At 47.7% G+C, this 14,506-nt stretch overlaps 1 protein-coding gene across 3 annotated transcripts in view; it reads right to left on the bottom strand.

Moving 5' to 3' along the window:
• Positions 1–14,506, bottom strand: part of Zbtb16 (zinc finger and BTB domain containing 16) — a 185,136-nt gene that overhangs the window by 56,639 nt on the left and 113,991 nt on the right. For all 3 annotated transcript variants that reach the window (XM_028864850.2, XM_028864851.2, XM_028864852.2), the window contains exon 4: positions 9,202–9,288. In XM_028864850.2, the coding sequence (XP_028720683.1) occupies positions 9,202–9,288 (87 nt within the window). The remainder of the gene's footprint in view (positions 1–9,201; positions 9,289–14,506) is intronic.

Raw genomic sequence — 14,506 nt, 5'->3', positions numbered from 1 at the left:
ACACACAGAGCTGAAGACACAGTTTGCATCGCCCAAGGAGTCCAACAGCTGCTGGACACATATACACCTCTGGGATGGTTAATGTCAATTGTCAACTTGAACGGACTTGGAATAACTCTGGAGACACACCTCTGGGTATGTGTGTGATGGCATCTCGAAAGAGGAGCAGATGAAGAAGGAAGATCCACCCTGAATGTGGGCAACATCAGCCTCTGAGCTAGAGTCTCAGACTGAAAACAAAGGGGAGGAGAAGGTGAAAAGCAGATGAATACCTCTTCCCCATATTTCTGCTTCCTATTTCACCAAGATGCCAGGAAGGGAAGAGTCCCAGCTACACACTCCTGCCAACATGAAGCTACCTGCTACCATGTCTTCACCATGACGGACTGTTTACCCTTAAACTGTGAGCCAGAATCAGCCCTTCCTGCCACTATGGTGCTTCTTGTTAGGTATTTATTTGGTCACAACAACGAGAAAATTAACTGACAGAACCTTCTAGTCTCCTTTTCCCTAAAACAGGAAGGGTCCCTTGAGCAAGTGTCCTCCAATGCCCATTCCCTGTTGGAAGCGAAAAGGTAGAGTCCATAACACAGCCCTCGCTGTCAGGTGTGTCTCAATCCAGGGCCTCTGGATTGAGAGAGATCTGCTTTGAAGCCAGTTTTAAGGCCAGGAAAAGCAGTGTCTAAACATCTGAGTCTGGTTGAGTGGCTTCCCCTATCACACGGCAATGTGGAAACTAAACAATTTTTTTTTCGAGATAGGGTTTCTCTATATTGTTTTGGTGCCTGTCCTGGATCTTGCTCTGTAGACCAGGCCGGCCTCGATCTCACAGAGATCCATCTGACTCTGCTTCCTGAATTCTGGGCTTAAAGGCGTGTACCACCGCCACCCAGCCAATTTTTCTCCCCCTAGGCCAGCAAAAGAAAGTTCTTGTTATGTAGTCAGAGAGGAGAGAAGCCTGGATAGAAAATGAAATCATGTGAGTCCTAATTCTAGTTTGGATTTTTTTGTTCTTAACTGACTGCCTTTTCCAAACATGGGCTTTACGCCCCTGGCATGCATATCAGATTCAATGTCCACACCCCACAGGAAGAGCAGATAATGTTTAAAGAAGGGGCTATGGGAGAACTATGAGACACTGATCCCAGCTCTGTCCTGGACTAGTGTTTCCCAATCCCCTAGGTCTCTGTGTTCTCCACCAAAGATGAGGGAGGAATAATGCTGCCTTAGAACTGAAGAGTTGCCAAGTACCCAGGCCAGCTCTTTAAGTGTCCATATCTAAGGCCAAGTTCAACTTGCTGGCTCATGTCTTTCCAGCACTGTGACGTTCAGGAAGATAGGAACCAAGTTTTATTCCCCATTATGAGTTACATCCACAGAGACCTGGCATACCCAGTATGACTCTCCAAAACTCCGAGAGTGAATGAAGGAATAATGGGACCAAAACAGCTGGGTAACCTCTTTTGATTGACAGCAAACAAGACTGTTAACATGGAGGGTCTTCTGGAGCAGGCTGTGGCAGGAGAAGAGACTAAAACTTTTCAGGGGCAAGTTTATGGTCTAGTTCCATGTAACCCATGGAGCCAAAACCCAGGAATGATCTCTAGTCATCTTTTGTCTGTGTTTCTCTCTTTCATTATGGAGAAAGGGTAGGAAGGGGTAGAAAGTCTGATGAGAAGGCAGGAGATTCGGAACATCTAGGTGTCTGATGATGGAAGACGTGAGATCTCACCAGGAAACTCTTGTCCTGAGTCCTCAATGGCATTACCCTGGCCTGCCCTAAGATGTGACGGGGGCACACCTGGCACTGCTTGTGGCTGGAACACTTGCTTGATCCTGGCCCCAGTTCTGCATTGGTCCAGCCTTGTTTAGCTAGGGCAGGACAATGGAAGCATCGGACATGCCAGGCTCTGGGTTCTTCTTATCTGTGAAATCCACCACATGAATTTGTTCAGAGTGGAGAACCTCTTGTGCTCTTCCTTCTCTCACGTGCACATGAAGGACTGCAGTGGCTACGGACTTGACAGACATGTTGGAGGTGATGCCCTGGCTGGAGGACATAAGTAGAATCCTAGAGGTCCTGACCCCCAATTTGGGAAAGTAGTTGGATGTAGTTTCCATATCACAATCACTCTGGACATGGCCCTTCCTCTCTCCACCTACCTGGTGAGGGGATGAGGGCTCTCCATCTCTAATAAGACCTGGATGACACACTAACAGTACCCACTACTACCATTCCCTGAACGCATGCTTCACGCAAGGCCTATGCTGAGGGCTTCAGTGGATTATCAGATCAAATCCTTAGGATACCCCCTACAGACCAAGCACCACATGTTTCTGGTACTGTGACGAGCAAACTGACTTAAAGAAGTTAAACAATCCAACCAAGATGATAAAATTTATAGACAAAGCTAAAACTGTGTGACACCGGATCCTAAATTCTGGGCTACCATGCAGTGGTACCCGGAACTCTACACTTAAGGCTCACGTAGTCCAGAGGGTCCCTTTCCTCTATAGTTTGCTTGTAAACCTAAGCCACTTCACTAGGACCCACACTTTCCAAGAGGGTCATTTTTTTCCAGAGGTCATCCTACCTACCCTTCTGCTTCTAGTCTGTTGATTCTCCCTCAATGCTCTTGAGCGTTTACACCTGTTTCTACCCCTTGCTCCTTGACTCTGTCTCTCAGCCTGGCTGCCACACAGACCAGCCTTGACCCCAGTTCTCCCATATTCACACCAAAATAGGCAGCTGCCCAGAGTTCCATATGGATGGCCAGAACTGAAGGTTCCAACATGGGAATCGTCATGGGCTCCTCTCTGATAGTGCCTGCCTTCTCCCTGAGACATGGTGAAGACTGTCCCAACCACTCCCCTTGAGCCCAGCAGCCAAGGCAGCTCCTCTGCCCTCTCACTACCACCATCCAGTGTTGTCTGTTGCCCCCTAGGCCTGTTCAAGTCTCAAGAGGGAATGTACAGTGGCTTGAACAACATTATGATTTGTAAAACCCACTCCTAATTAGTTTGACTTTGAATAAAGAGGGTAATTATTTTTAAATTTATTAACTGCTGCCTGGCCGGAGAAGTTTCCAGATCAAATGACAAGGAGAGGCTATTTCTGCTCAGTGATGTAGCAATTTATATTACGGATCGGTCATTAAAACCTCGGGCCCAAAACCACTTGTGTTTCTTCAGCCAAGATAGTGTCCGTGTGTCAAATTTCAAACCCGGAGTATAAATTAAGCCATTAATGGTATTTATCAGTTTATCTGGACTTAAAGAACTACTTATTAATTTAAGATGGCCCTGCTGCCGAACCCAGGAGGTGCCCTGGGTGTGCATATGAACGTATGCACACACGCATGTGTTTTCTCACTCTGGTTTGACTGAACAGGGTAAAAAAAGAAAAGGAAGAAAAAAAAACTTCTGATGTGTAAATGAAGAACGAGCCTCGAGGGAGCTGCCTGGCTGTTAATTCTTCGCTGCTCTGCAGCCCAAACATTTTGGAAGCAGCAGTGTTTTGCAGTATGTATCTGTCATAATATAAAAGGTGTAAAATGATCTCTGTTTATCTCCTCAAAGTCTTTGCTGTACCCAAACAGAAAACCAGAATGTGACAACAAAGCCCAGCCCCGCCATAAGGATGGCCTCCCTGAAACGCCAGCCTGAGCCCATGGAGATCTCGGGGAGGGATGGCGGGTGGAGGGGGGGGCACCGGGAAGGGGTGTCATGTGCGCCAGGATAGAAATCCAGACTAAGTGGAGTCAAAAGGGGGAGAGGTGATGGTACCATCTGCTTAGCTGACACTGGAATTACAGCTATTTTCTACCAGATTCAGTTTGGGGCTCAATAATAACCTGCAAGACATCGTATCTCGCATCCCATGCAGTAGCCTGTGTTCGCTGTTACCTCCCTGTGTGGAGCCCTTGGCCAGGGAATGCTTAGGCCAATCTGAATCAGGGAAATTATATCCTTCCCTGAGATGAAGGTGTGGGCATCGGAGTGTTGGGAATTCTTTAGTTAAGTGGGTCATGAGGATCGCCAGGACAGGGCCACGATTTAAGTGACAGCACAGACCCTCCCTGACCTGTTCAGGCCACGGGCTCACAGACAGTGTGGCGTGTCACGGCACGGGCAGCTGAAGAGTTGTCGGAAAAGCACTGAGGTTGGAGTTGGGTCAGGTTTCATCTCTGGACTTCCTGGCGGCTACCTTCTAGGCCTCCATCTTCTTATCTGTAAAAGGGGTCTGCTGGAGCAGGTGACAGACTTACGTATCAAAAGTACCAAGTGACACTAGCAGCATTCTACTCTACCCAGGGCCTCCATTCCTTCTCCTCTTCAGCTCTCTTCTCTGCTCTCCTGTGAGCTCTCTGGTGACACCTGCCACCCCACTTGGCTTGTCTTTCTCCAGTGCATTATTATTATTATTATTACTATTATTATCATTATCATCATCATTATTGTTATTATTATTATTAACAACAAGGTCTCTCTATGAAGTCCTATTATTATTGTTTTTTTATATTAATTATTATTATTAATAATGATAACAAGGTCTTTCTAAGCTGTCCTTAGATTCATTAGGTAGACCAGGCTAGCCTTGAATTCACAGAGATCCGCCAACCTCTGCCTCCAATGTGCTGGGATTAAAGGTGTGTGCCACCACACCTGGCCAGTATTATTTTCAATATTCCCTTGGAACCCTTCTTCTGGGTCCTCGTGCGTGAATACATGCATGCGTATATGCGTGTGTACATGTATACATGTGAGTGCATGCGTCTGTGTGTGTGTGTGGGTGCTCATGTGCTCCAGGCTGGCCTCAAATTTAGTAAGTAGCTGGAAATGATCTTGAACTTCTGATCCACCTGCTTCCACCACTGGAGATGCTGGAATGACAGGCATGTACCACCATGTTCCACGTAGGCAGTGTTGGGTGGGTATGGGAACCAGGGATTCACGCTGCCAGTAAACACTCTAGCAACTGAACCCCAGCTCTGGCTCCCGAGGCCTCCTTTCTAAAACAGAGATGGTGAATGGAGTTCACATGTTCTTTTGTTGACATCAGGGCAGCCTGAGGGGTACCGCAGAGTTTGGCGGGAAGCACTACCACTAGTGATAAGGGAGCCCTGCCACGCATCAGGAAGATGCTGTGGAGTGGCTGACGCAGGCTGCCTCACAGAGTGCCTGCTCTGTCCTAGTAGGTAGCTGATGCTCTTCGGTGGTTAGTTTTCCCACAGCCTACACCCGGCTTCTACCATTCCAATTTTCCACTCTTCACCGTTGCCAGAGCTTAGTTTTCTCAATCTCTGCTGAGAAAGTCGCATGTGGTTTACCAAACAGCCATCACTTCATCGCCACACAAGCAGACACTAGAGAGCTGACTTCTCTCTGAGTCTCTGTTGGCAGAAAGCCACAAGGTCTCCGGGAGAAAGCGAAGTTCACAGACCACGCTTGGGCCCCCTGTGTTCTTGGAACATGACCATGCTGTCCCACCCCCCCAGACACATGCCAAAGACACAGCAGGTAATCAGTGAGCACCTGGGTCTGTCTGAGAGCAACCCACCCGAAGCTCCTTCCCCTCAGGACTCTGCCTCCCCAGCCTCCCTCCGGCTTAGAAGGACCTGAAGGACCTGACAAAGCTGGATTCCCCTCAGCCCCCCCAGGTCAGAATTCCCAGAGTGGGATTCCTGAGTCTGTGTGGTCTAGCAATGAGGAAATGGCACCAGAACCGAACCCAGTCTTCCTTTCATCCTCTAGGCACTACAGCTGCTTGTCTCCAAGATGGCTGCCACCGATTTCCGTTTCCCCATAGCTTCTCACCACTTTGCCACTGAGAAGGGAAGTCTAGGTGTCTACTCCTTTACCTCTGGGGCTGACCTGTGGCCATTTTAAACAGTAAAACAGAGCAGAGCTGAGACTGGATGTTTCTAGTTGTTCTCCTAGCTTATAATGAGGCCGGCTTCACATGCTTCCTGACTCCTGTAGCCTGAGGTATTTATTGTCTTCTACAGAAACAGGCAGAGGTTGCTCTAGTGCTGACGGCCCATGTGGGAGGAGTTCTAAGTCGGATATGTGAGCGGAGACGTCACCGTGACACACACCGCAGTGGACTACTCAGAGGGCGCCAACCCCGCCCAGCTGAGCCCAACCAACAACCTTCAGAACACTTGGTTTTCCTAAGGGGCTGCTGGAGTCATGTCTCACACAGCAGCTAACAGCTGAGACAACTGTGGTCAACTCCCAACGCAAGTGCTCTTCCACGCATATATAAATCAAGTCAGGTTACTAACACTCCAAGTCCTTCAGTGGAGCTTAGGGATGTAGCTCGGTGCTGGGGTGCACACGTAGCAAGCACAGGGCCCTGGAATTAGCCTCCAAAGCTCCCCCTAAGACTCCCCAAAGGATTATCTTCCCCTTCTCTATACAAGTTTGTGTGTGGATAGACCTACATGTATTTATAGATCTATATTCATCTATCTATGAAAATACATGAGGTGGCATATGTGGACTACCAGTTAGTTTTCCTGACAATGACAGATTACATATGCACACACATACATATTCATTCAGCTTTAAAAGCTATGATACACATGACATGCAACATATCGACCTTTACTTTAAAAGTATACAGTTTAATGGATTTTAATATATTGTGTAACCATCACAGTCAAATCTAGAACATGTTTGTCTCCCCCAAAAGAAACTTTGTATCCCTCAGCTGTCAATTCCTATGTATTCCCAGTATCTGCAGCCTCTGGCATCTGTTAATGTACTCCAAGTCTGTACCAATTTGCCCATTCTGGACATTACATATGAACGGAGGCCATATAACATATGGGCTTTTGTGTCTGGCTTCTTTCAACGAATGTTTTTTAAGCTTTAGCAGTGCTACAGCACTTATCAATACTTCAATCCTTTTTGCAACCAAACCCTATTCATTGCACATGTACACCTAGTATTTTGCTTGTCAGTTAATTGATTAACACTGGGTTACTTCCACTCGACTGACACGATGGATATTCACATTCAAGTTTCTGTATGGACACACATTTTCATCCCTCTCCGTAGACAGGAAGAAGTAAAACTGTTGTCATCTGGTGATTCTATGTTTAAACGTCTTAAGAGCTTCCAGGTGGTTCTCCAAAGTGGCTGTGCCCTCCCCCTCTACCTTCCCACTGGTAACGTATGGGGGTTTTGGTTTTTCAGCATCCTCAGCAGCACTTGCCACTATCTCTCTTTTTGGAGAGTCACATCCTGGTGGGTGAGTGGTATCTCACTGTGGTTTGTTCTGCATCTCCCTGGTGGCTAATGGCATAGAGCATCCTTTTATGTGCTCTTTGGCTATGTCTGTCCTCTGGAGTTATGTGATGCTCCCTTTACTTATTTTCTATTTTGGTTATCTAGATTGCATTTTCAGCTTGTAAAAGCTCTTTCTGTTTTCTAGCTTATAATAAGTTTAACATGTGATTTGCAAACATTTCCCCTCCCCTGGTGATAGTTAATCTTCTGTGTCAACAGGACTGGATTTGCAATCACCTGGGAGACACACCTCCGGGCGAGTCTGAGAAGGTGGGTCCAAAGAGGTTTAACTGAGCGGTGACATGACAGACACATAACCTCAAACAGTGAGCCAAAGTCAACCCTTCCATCTTCTTAAGCAGCTTTTGTTAGACACTTGGTCACAGTGTCCAAATGAAACAACTAGCTAACATGCCCCTCAGAAGGGCCCGTAGCCAATCCAAAACAAAGCCCAAATTCTAGCGTTGGTTGAGCGATCTGCCTTGTGTTCGTGCTCATCGGCCGCTTTGGTCTCTGTTCTGCCCACTGCTCTTCTGAACTTAAGAGGCCTCACCTGGTCTCAAGACCTCTCCAGGGGCGGGTCCCTCTCTCTGCCCAGGCACACCTCCCAGGGGCATCTGAGTAGCTCCCCCTTCACTTCAGGCTTCTGCTCAGATGTCACCTTCTCAAAGCCTTCTTCCACGACGATTTTATCTGAAATCCCAGTTTCTTCCTCTCATCTTCTCCTGCTCACCTGCTTTCCTTTTCCTTGGCTGCACCCACTTTAACTTGACATTGTATCACAGGCTGTGGCCCAAACTCTGTCCCGACAACCGCCTCAGTTCCATGAGAGTCAGGATTGTCAGTTTCACATGCTACTGTATCCTAAATGCCCCCAGCAGCCCGGACACAGCGTAGGAATGCAATAAATATCTGTTAAATTGTATCGATCAACTACTATTCATTAACTACTTACTATGAGCCAGCCACTCTGTGAGGCACTTCCGGTAAAATATTCTATTTAATCCCCACAAAGCACTGTTTGACAGATCCATACTGTCACTGCCCCACTTTCCTAAGCGATGGGGAAACCCAAATGAGAAGAGGTTAAGGAATTAATCCACGGCTCCATTTAGGAACTGCCCCAGTCACCATGAAACCCAGGCAGTCCAACCTCTGAACTGTCACACATGTCCCTGCTCCTGACTTCAGCAAGTGCCTGCCCTCTTTTAAGACCCCTTTGCTTAATGTGTGACTTAAAGAGTAGCTTACAGGGTTCCTGAAAGACTAGTCAAAAGGAGTCATGGAAAGCAAAGAGAATAGTGCCTGGCACGTGGTGAGCAACCAACCAATGTGAACCCTAACTACGATGGCGACAGGGCTGTCAATCATGGTGATGAGATGATGCTGATGCTGTGCAGTCAGCACGGTGGAATGCAACAGAGCTCTATCTCTGTCAGTTAATACTGTTCAAATACATCCCTGTGTGTAGATGGATGTGTTGGGGATGATGACTCAACCTGGTACAGCAGGGAGGATCAGACACCGAGGCTACACCAGGATTTCTGAATTTCACCAGGGAGAGAGTGAAGAGGTTTCTGACCACTAGCTAGGGGAATGGATGCTTAGGCAATCCCACAGACTCGTTAGGGCCCCAGCAAGAGCACACCTGGGGAAGATGGAGGCTCACTGGTTGGTTACGGACAGAATCTTGGCCTAACTCTGAACAGCTGTTCTCACGGGGGACTCTCCTATCTGCAACCATTGGCCAGCCCCGTGGACAGGAGTCTACACAAGCCCATTCCCATCCACAAAGACCCTAGACATGATGATACTATTTGCCAGGATGAGAATGTCGCCAAATCCCCGGATCTCCTTTGCAATATAATACTGGGTAGTCTGGGGAATGGAGTCAGGGACACTCACCAGTGTGGGTCTGTCTGTGTGTCTCCAGAGCATCCTCCTTTGAGAACTGGGCACCACACTGATCACACACAAAGGCTTTGGCACCCGCTGAAAGAAAGAAATGGCTAACGTTAGAACCATAGTCCAGTGGGTGGGAAGCATCCTGAGTACTAGGGGAGTGCTGGGATACAAGATTCTGACTTGGAGATAATCCATAGCTCCAGTGGCTAGCCCAGATCTGCCTTGGACAGGTGATCACTCACCCAGGTCTCCTGGAAGAGAAGAACTAAAATCAGCATGACTAACACAAACTAAGACAGAGTCTGGGTAAGATGTCTCATGAAGATGAAAGGCTGGCTCTGCTAGGTAGATGGATAGGATCGAAAGATACCAACAAGGAGAGACATCACTGTTGCCTTGTGTCTCATAGTAAAGTACACACTACCTAGATCTACACACCCTCTGGCTCAGTATGCACAAAATTAACTCATTGGTGACCCCCTAACTGTTCCTTGTATCTGGCCACTTAATATCCCTGCAAAATTTCCCAGTATTGTGAGGATTATGGCCAAACCCTTTCCTAGGATGCACACAGCTCTTGTTGGGGTACCATCTTTCATGCTTCGTTTTCCACACCTCACTCCCTTCCAGCCAGAGTAGGCTGCTGTGGCTCCCTGTAGGGGCTGCCTTCTTCCTCACTACTGCCCATTCTTCTACACCTCCTCTGCCTTTCTGCATCCCTTACACCCTCAATCCCTGGTCATCACTGAGGCCTCTGCTTTGATAGCCATGCCCTTACAGCTAGGCAAGGTGACTTATCTTTCTTTAGCCACAACATCCTGTGAGCTTGACTCTCTGAGAACCCATTATCATCTTGCCTACGGCGTGATCTGCCTGACTCCTGGTGGGAGCCGACAACAACCTAACCTCCATCAATATTCTTAGGGCCAGCGTGAGCCACACATACAAAGCTCAAGGCAAAAGTGTCACCATGTCCGTGTAAAACACCATCAATACCACTGGCTCAGGAGTCTTCTGCATCTCATCTAAGGGTCACCGGTCTCAAGTCTTGATGCTTTTTCTTCAAAATGTCTTCACTGTGCATTTCTCTGTTTTGTGAAGGGAAAATCCTCGCTTATCCTGACCTTTGCAGTATCATGCCTGGAACACTCAAGGTTGGATTTAGGTTGTCGGATCGTCCTTTAAGGGCCATATAATTCCTCATCTGTCTTTAGGTAAGAGGGTGACAGCCTGTACTTGTTCTCAGTTGCTTCATTTCACCTCTGGGTTTTCCATAACTTGACCCAGTGTGCCACAGAACTGCATAGCTAGACTGTCCCTTAGCATCTTCTTTAGGCATGAGTCTCATTTATCCCATGCCCTTTCACGTTCAACACCATGCACCAAGGGCATGCCCTCCAGCCCTCACTGCTCTGCCCCTTCCAACCTGCTCTGTGCCATTCGATGAGTCTGAACTCTTCCTTATGTGTGTCTGAAGGTCTTACCTTACAGCCTGGGAAGCGCCAGACAAGGTTTTTTTTTTTTTTTTTTTTGCATATTTGTAGCCCCTACTGCTATTTTCAATCCACCTAGGATTGCCCACGGATTTACTATCCATCAGGCACAATGCTGAACATGCATTACTTCATCAAGTCCTAACAATACCATTTGGAGTACACACCCCTACCACCCTCCATTTAGCAGATGGATAACCACAAGCTCAGAGAGGTTACGGATGTGCCAGCTGTCACACAGAACAGAGGGTAGACAGATGTAAATATCAACAGCCTGACTTCAGAACTCTTAATCCTCCTTATTTTCAGCTTTTTTCGGGGCCCCATCTGCAAAGAAACTAGGCAAGCTCCCCTCTCTCTTCTAACAATGCAACAAGACCAAATCCAGTTACCCATTTGATATATCAGGCCTTCATGTCAGAATGCAAAAATCAGTCCAGTATTTGTTTTAAAAAAAATTGAGGATGGACATGATTGTGCACGTCTACAAGCCCAGCACCCAGGAAAACGAAACATAAAGATCACAAGTTCAAGACCAGCCTAGGCTACAAAGACCTTGCCTAAAAAAAAAAGTTTGAAAATCCGTGCCTCAAGGAATACAGATCAAAATACAAAGACTTAAACACCACTTAAACACACAAAAAGGACAGTTTTTGTCAATGAAGAGTATAAGGACTGCAGAGCCTGACGACCCCAGTGTCACTGACACATGTATTTCCAGGGATGAACAGGCTATACATACCCTAGTATGTGTTCAGCGCAGGAGTTGGCTGACTAAATGCGAGAGAAAGCACTCCAGGGCAGATATGAAATTGCTTTTCCTGAAGAGACTTCAAAATAATTAGAGTCATCTGCCTCGGGTGACTGTGGCTGAGTTTCACCTAGAGACAAGAGGAAGCCTAGGACAACCTCTGGGGGTCCCTGAAGGCCACAGGATATCCTCAGGCCAAGCACCTGGCCATGGCTTACAGAGCTTTGAAAATGAAGCCAAGAAAAATTCTACAGGGACGGTGGCAAAGCGGTGTCTGTGTGTTTGGAGGTGACAGCTAGGACCACTTTCATCCACGTTCAGGGGAGGGGGCACACAGGACATGCTTCAAAGAAGAGAGAGTCAGGATGGGGGAGCTTGGCTGGATGCAATTCCAGCTCCTTCACAATGAGCAACTTCCCCTTGGCCTGAATCATTAACCATCAATGATTTTCGGTGGATTTGCGAGGGATCTGATTCTCTTTGGTTCTATCTGTTCTCACAGCTCCCCAAAGAACACCGGGAGGGGCAGGCACCTCGTGGGCTCTGCCATTGCTTTGGAGCCCTGTAATCGCAATCAAGTTAGGAACCCAATAGAGCTGTGAGCTTCAAAGGGATGTGGTGTGGAGAGGTTCTTAGAAACTGCCATCAATGGGGCTGTGAGTAGCGGCTCACTTTCATGGCAGATGAGTGGAGAAAGGGAGGAGGGAGGGAGGAAATGAAGGGCAACCATGCACCATCACCCGGGGTTCAGAGGAAGATAAAAACAGACCAGCACACACCATCTACTAAAGGACTGCTTCCTCAGTCCCAGCCTGACCACATCTGGTGGCCCTTCAATGTCACTTCACTCCACACTTGCTGAAGTCACTATAGTAAGCTCAGTGTGTGAAAAGCTCCTCTCCCCGAAGGACTCGGGTCAGCCTCCATGTTCCACTTGGATACCACAGAAGACCGCTCCCAGTGCTGGCTCCCATTCACGAAGCCCGAGTATTCCTTCCACGCCTGCACAGAGACACTCTCATCCTCAGACCCTGCAGGGTGAGGAACTCAGAGCCGGGCAGACACCAGATGAAATCCCCTCTCCCAAGAAGGCTGTACATTAAATTGTCTCTGGAATGGCTGGCTCAGAGGCAGAAATATTTGGCAGCCCTGAAATTAAAAGTGATAAATTCCCTCGCCAAGCTTTGATCGATAATAGAGGCCTCATCTGTTAATCAATAAGACAGTCTCTGCCTGTTTACTGTGCATATGTTGTTCACTGCTGCCTTCGGTACGATGTCAGGTTTGCATCCAAAGCATCTCAAATGGGTATAAAGCACCCGGCTATTCCTGAAGTGCAATACAGTGACATCACCCAGCTCTGATACATGTAGAAAGCATCCATGGGAAGGCTGGGGGGGAGGTGTCAAAGGCGGCCATGAGAGCTGAAAGAGGGTGGGTGTATATGGGCCTAGCAGCAACAGTTACCCACACAAAATGTCCTGGGGGTCATCACAGAGACATAAAAATTCCAGGGACCCAGCTCCAAGATGGCCATGATTGTCAGATCCTTCCCGCATGAGGCTGTTTCATGGTACTCACCAATAAAGCCAGAAGGTGAGGACAGTGTCCTCATGGAATTTATAGTCAAGATGTAAATGCAGTTTTGTTTTTTTTTTTTAAAACCAAAGAAAAACAAGCCAGGTGTGTGATAGAGACAAGCTGGGTGAGGAGGGATAAAGGGCAGGGCTGCTGTTTTAGGTGGGGCATCAGAAGAGCAGCCTCAGATGACTTGGCATTTTAGTGGGGGAAATGGAGGAGTCAGGAAGAAACAAGACCACTGTCATGGAATAGCCTCTTGGCAAAGCAAGAACAAGGAGAGCAGGGGGAATAGAAAGGGGGTCAGTGAGAGGAGTGGTCGGTGAGATCGACTTGAGAAAGGGACCACTTGGAGACAGAGATGATAAACAGAAGAGGGGGTGGAATAGGAAGGATGGGGAGCTGGCCCCACCCAATCCTTTCTACCAATCACAGCGAACCAAGGAGAACTGGGACCCAGGCCTGAGTCAGACACTTGAGGCTGTAGGTATCACACAAGCCTTAAGTCCTCGTACCTCAATGAACCTACGGCTCCCTGGCTATAAAATGGGATTGGCCATCATCTGTCTAATACTCTCTACATTTTAATTTATTTATGTGAGGTGGGGCATGCTCCGGCAGGAATGGGGAGGCAGGTCTCTCCTTCCACCATGTGAGTCGGGTCCCAGGGATAGAACTGAGGTCCTCAGGTTTGGTGGCAAGTCCCTTTATCCAGTGCGCCATCTCACTGACCCCTCTGTTGTTTCTTTGAGTCGGCACCAAATATTAATCAATATGAAACTCTTTGTTGCTGGGGGATCACTGATATTATTAATGCCACCCAAGGTGGCTGCGTTGTGGTTAAGGGCTTAGGAGCTGGGTCCAACAGAGTAGTCCAGATCTTAGCAGAGGAACTCAGTAGCTATGACACTCAGAAGGCTATCTAACCATGAGCACGCCTTCTCATCTGTAAAATGGGATCTGGGAGAGTAGGTCCCCCAGAGAGCTAACAAGTGAGTCAAGTGACAGTCTCCTGATTGTGGGTGGAGATACAGGGCCAGTAAATAGTAGCTCCCCCATCATCGCCACCCAGTATTCCTTTAAAACACTGCCTTTGTGCAATTAAAGTATGATTGATTTTACTGAGATTCAATGCACTGTTATTTGAGGGCCATTTATCTTGTATAAAGTGAGTCTCACGTTTGTAAAGACATATTTCAAAACCACACACACACACACACACCCCTCCCTCATCCTGTTGATTTAAAAATGAGTGATTGTTTTGTTGAGGGGAACAGAAAAATCTGCCATAGGACCAATATGTCAGCATCAACAGCAATTCAGTTACCCAGATCTTAAATCTTCCGGGGACGAGCCCCTGGAGCCCCCTGCAATGGGCCTGCTTCCGGGTTCTGTCCCGTCTTCCCCGGCACACTGGATGCTCTATGGAAGTAGACTGGTATATAAAACTGGCCTGGGAAGGAAACAGTGGGCATTCAGAGCA

Source organism: Peromyscus leucopus, chromosome 7 (assembly GCF_004664715.2).
Source record: "Peromyscus leucopus breed LL Stock chromosome 7, UCI_PerLeu_2.1, whole genome shotgun sequence".
Lineage (NCBI taxonomy): Eukaryota > Metazoa > Chordata > Mammalia > Rodentia > Cricetidae > Peromyscus > Peromyscus leucopus.
Note: the sequence above shows the minus strand (reverse complement) of the source record. Positions and strands in the feature narration are given on the sequence as shown.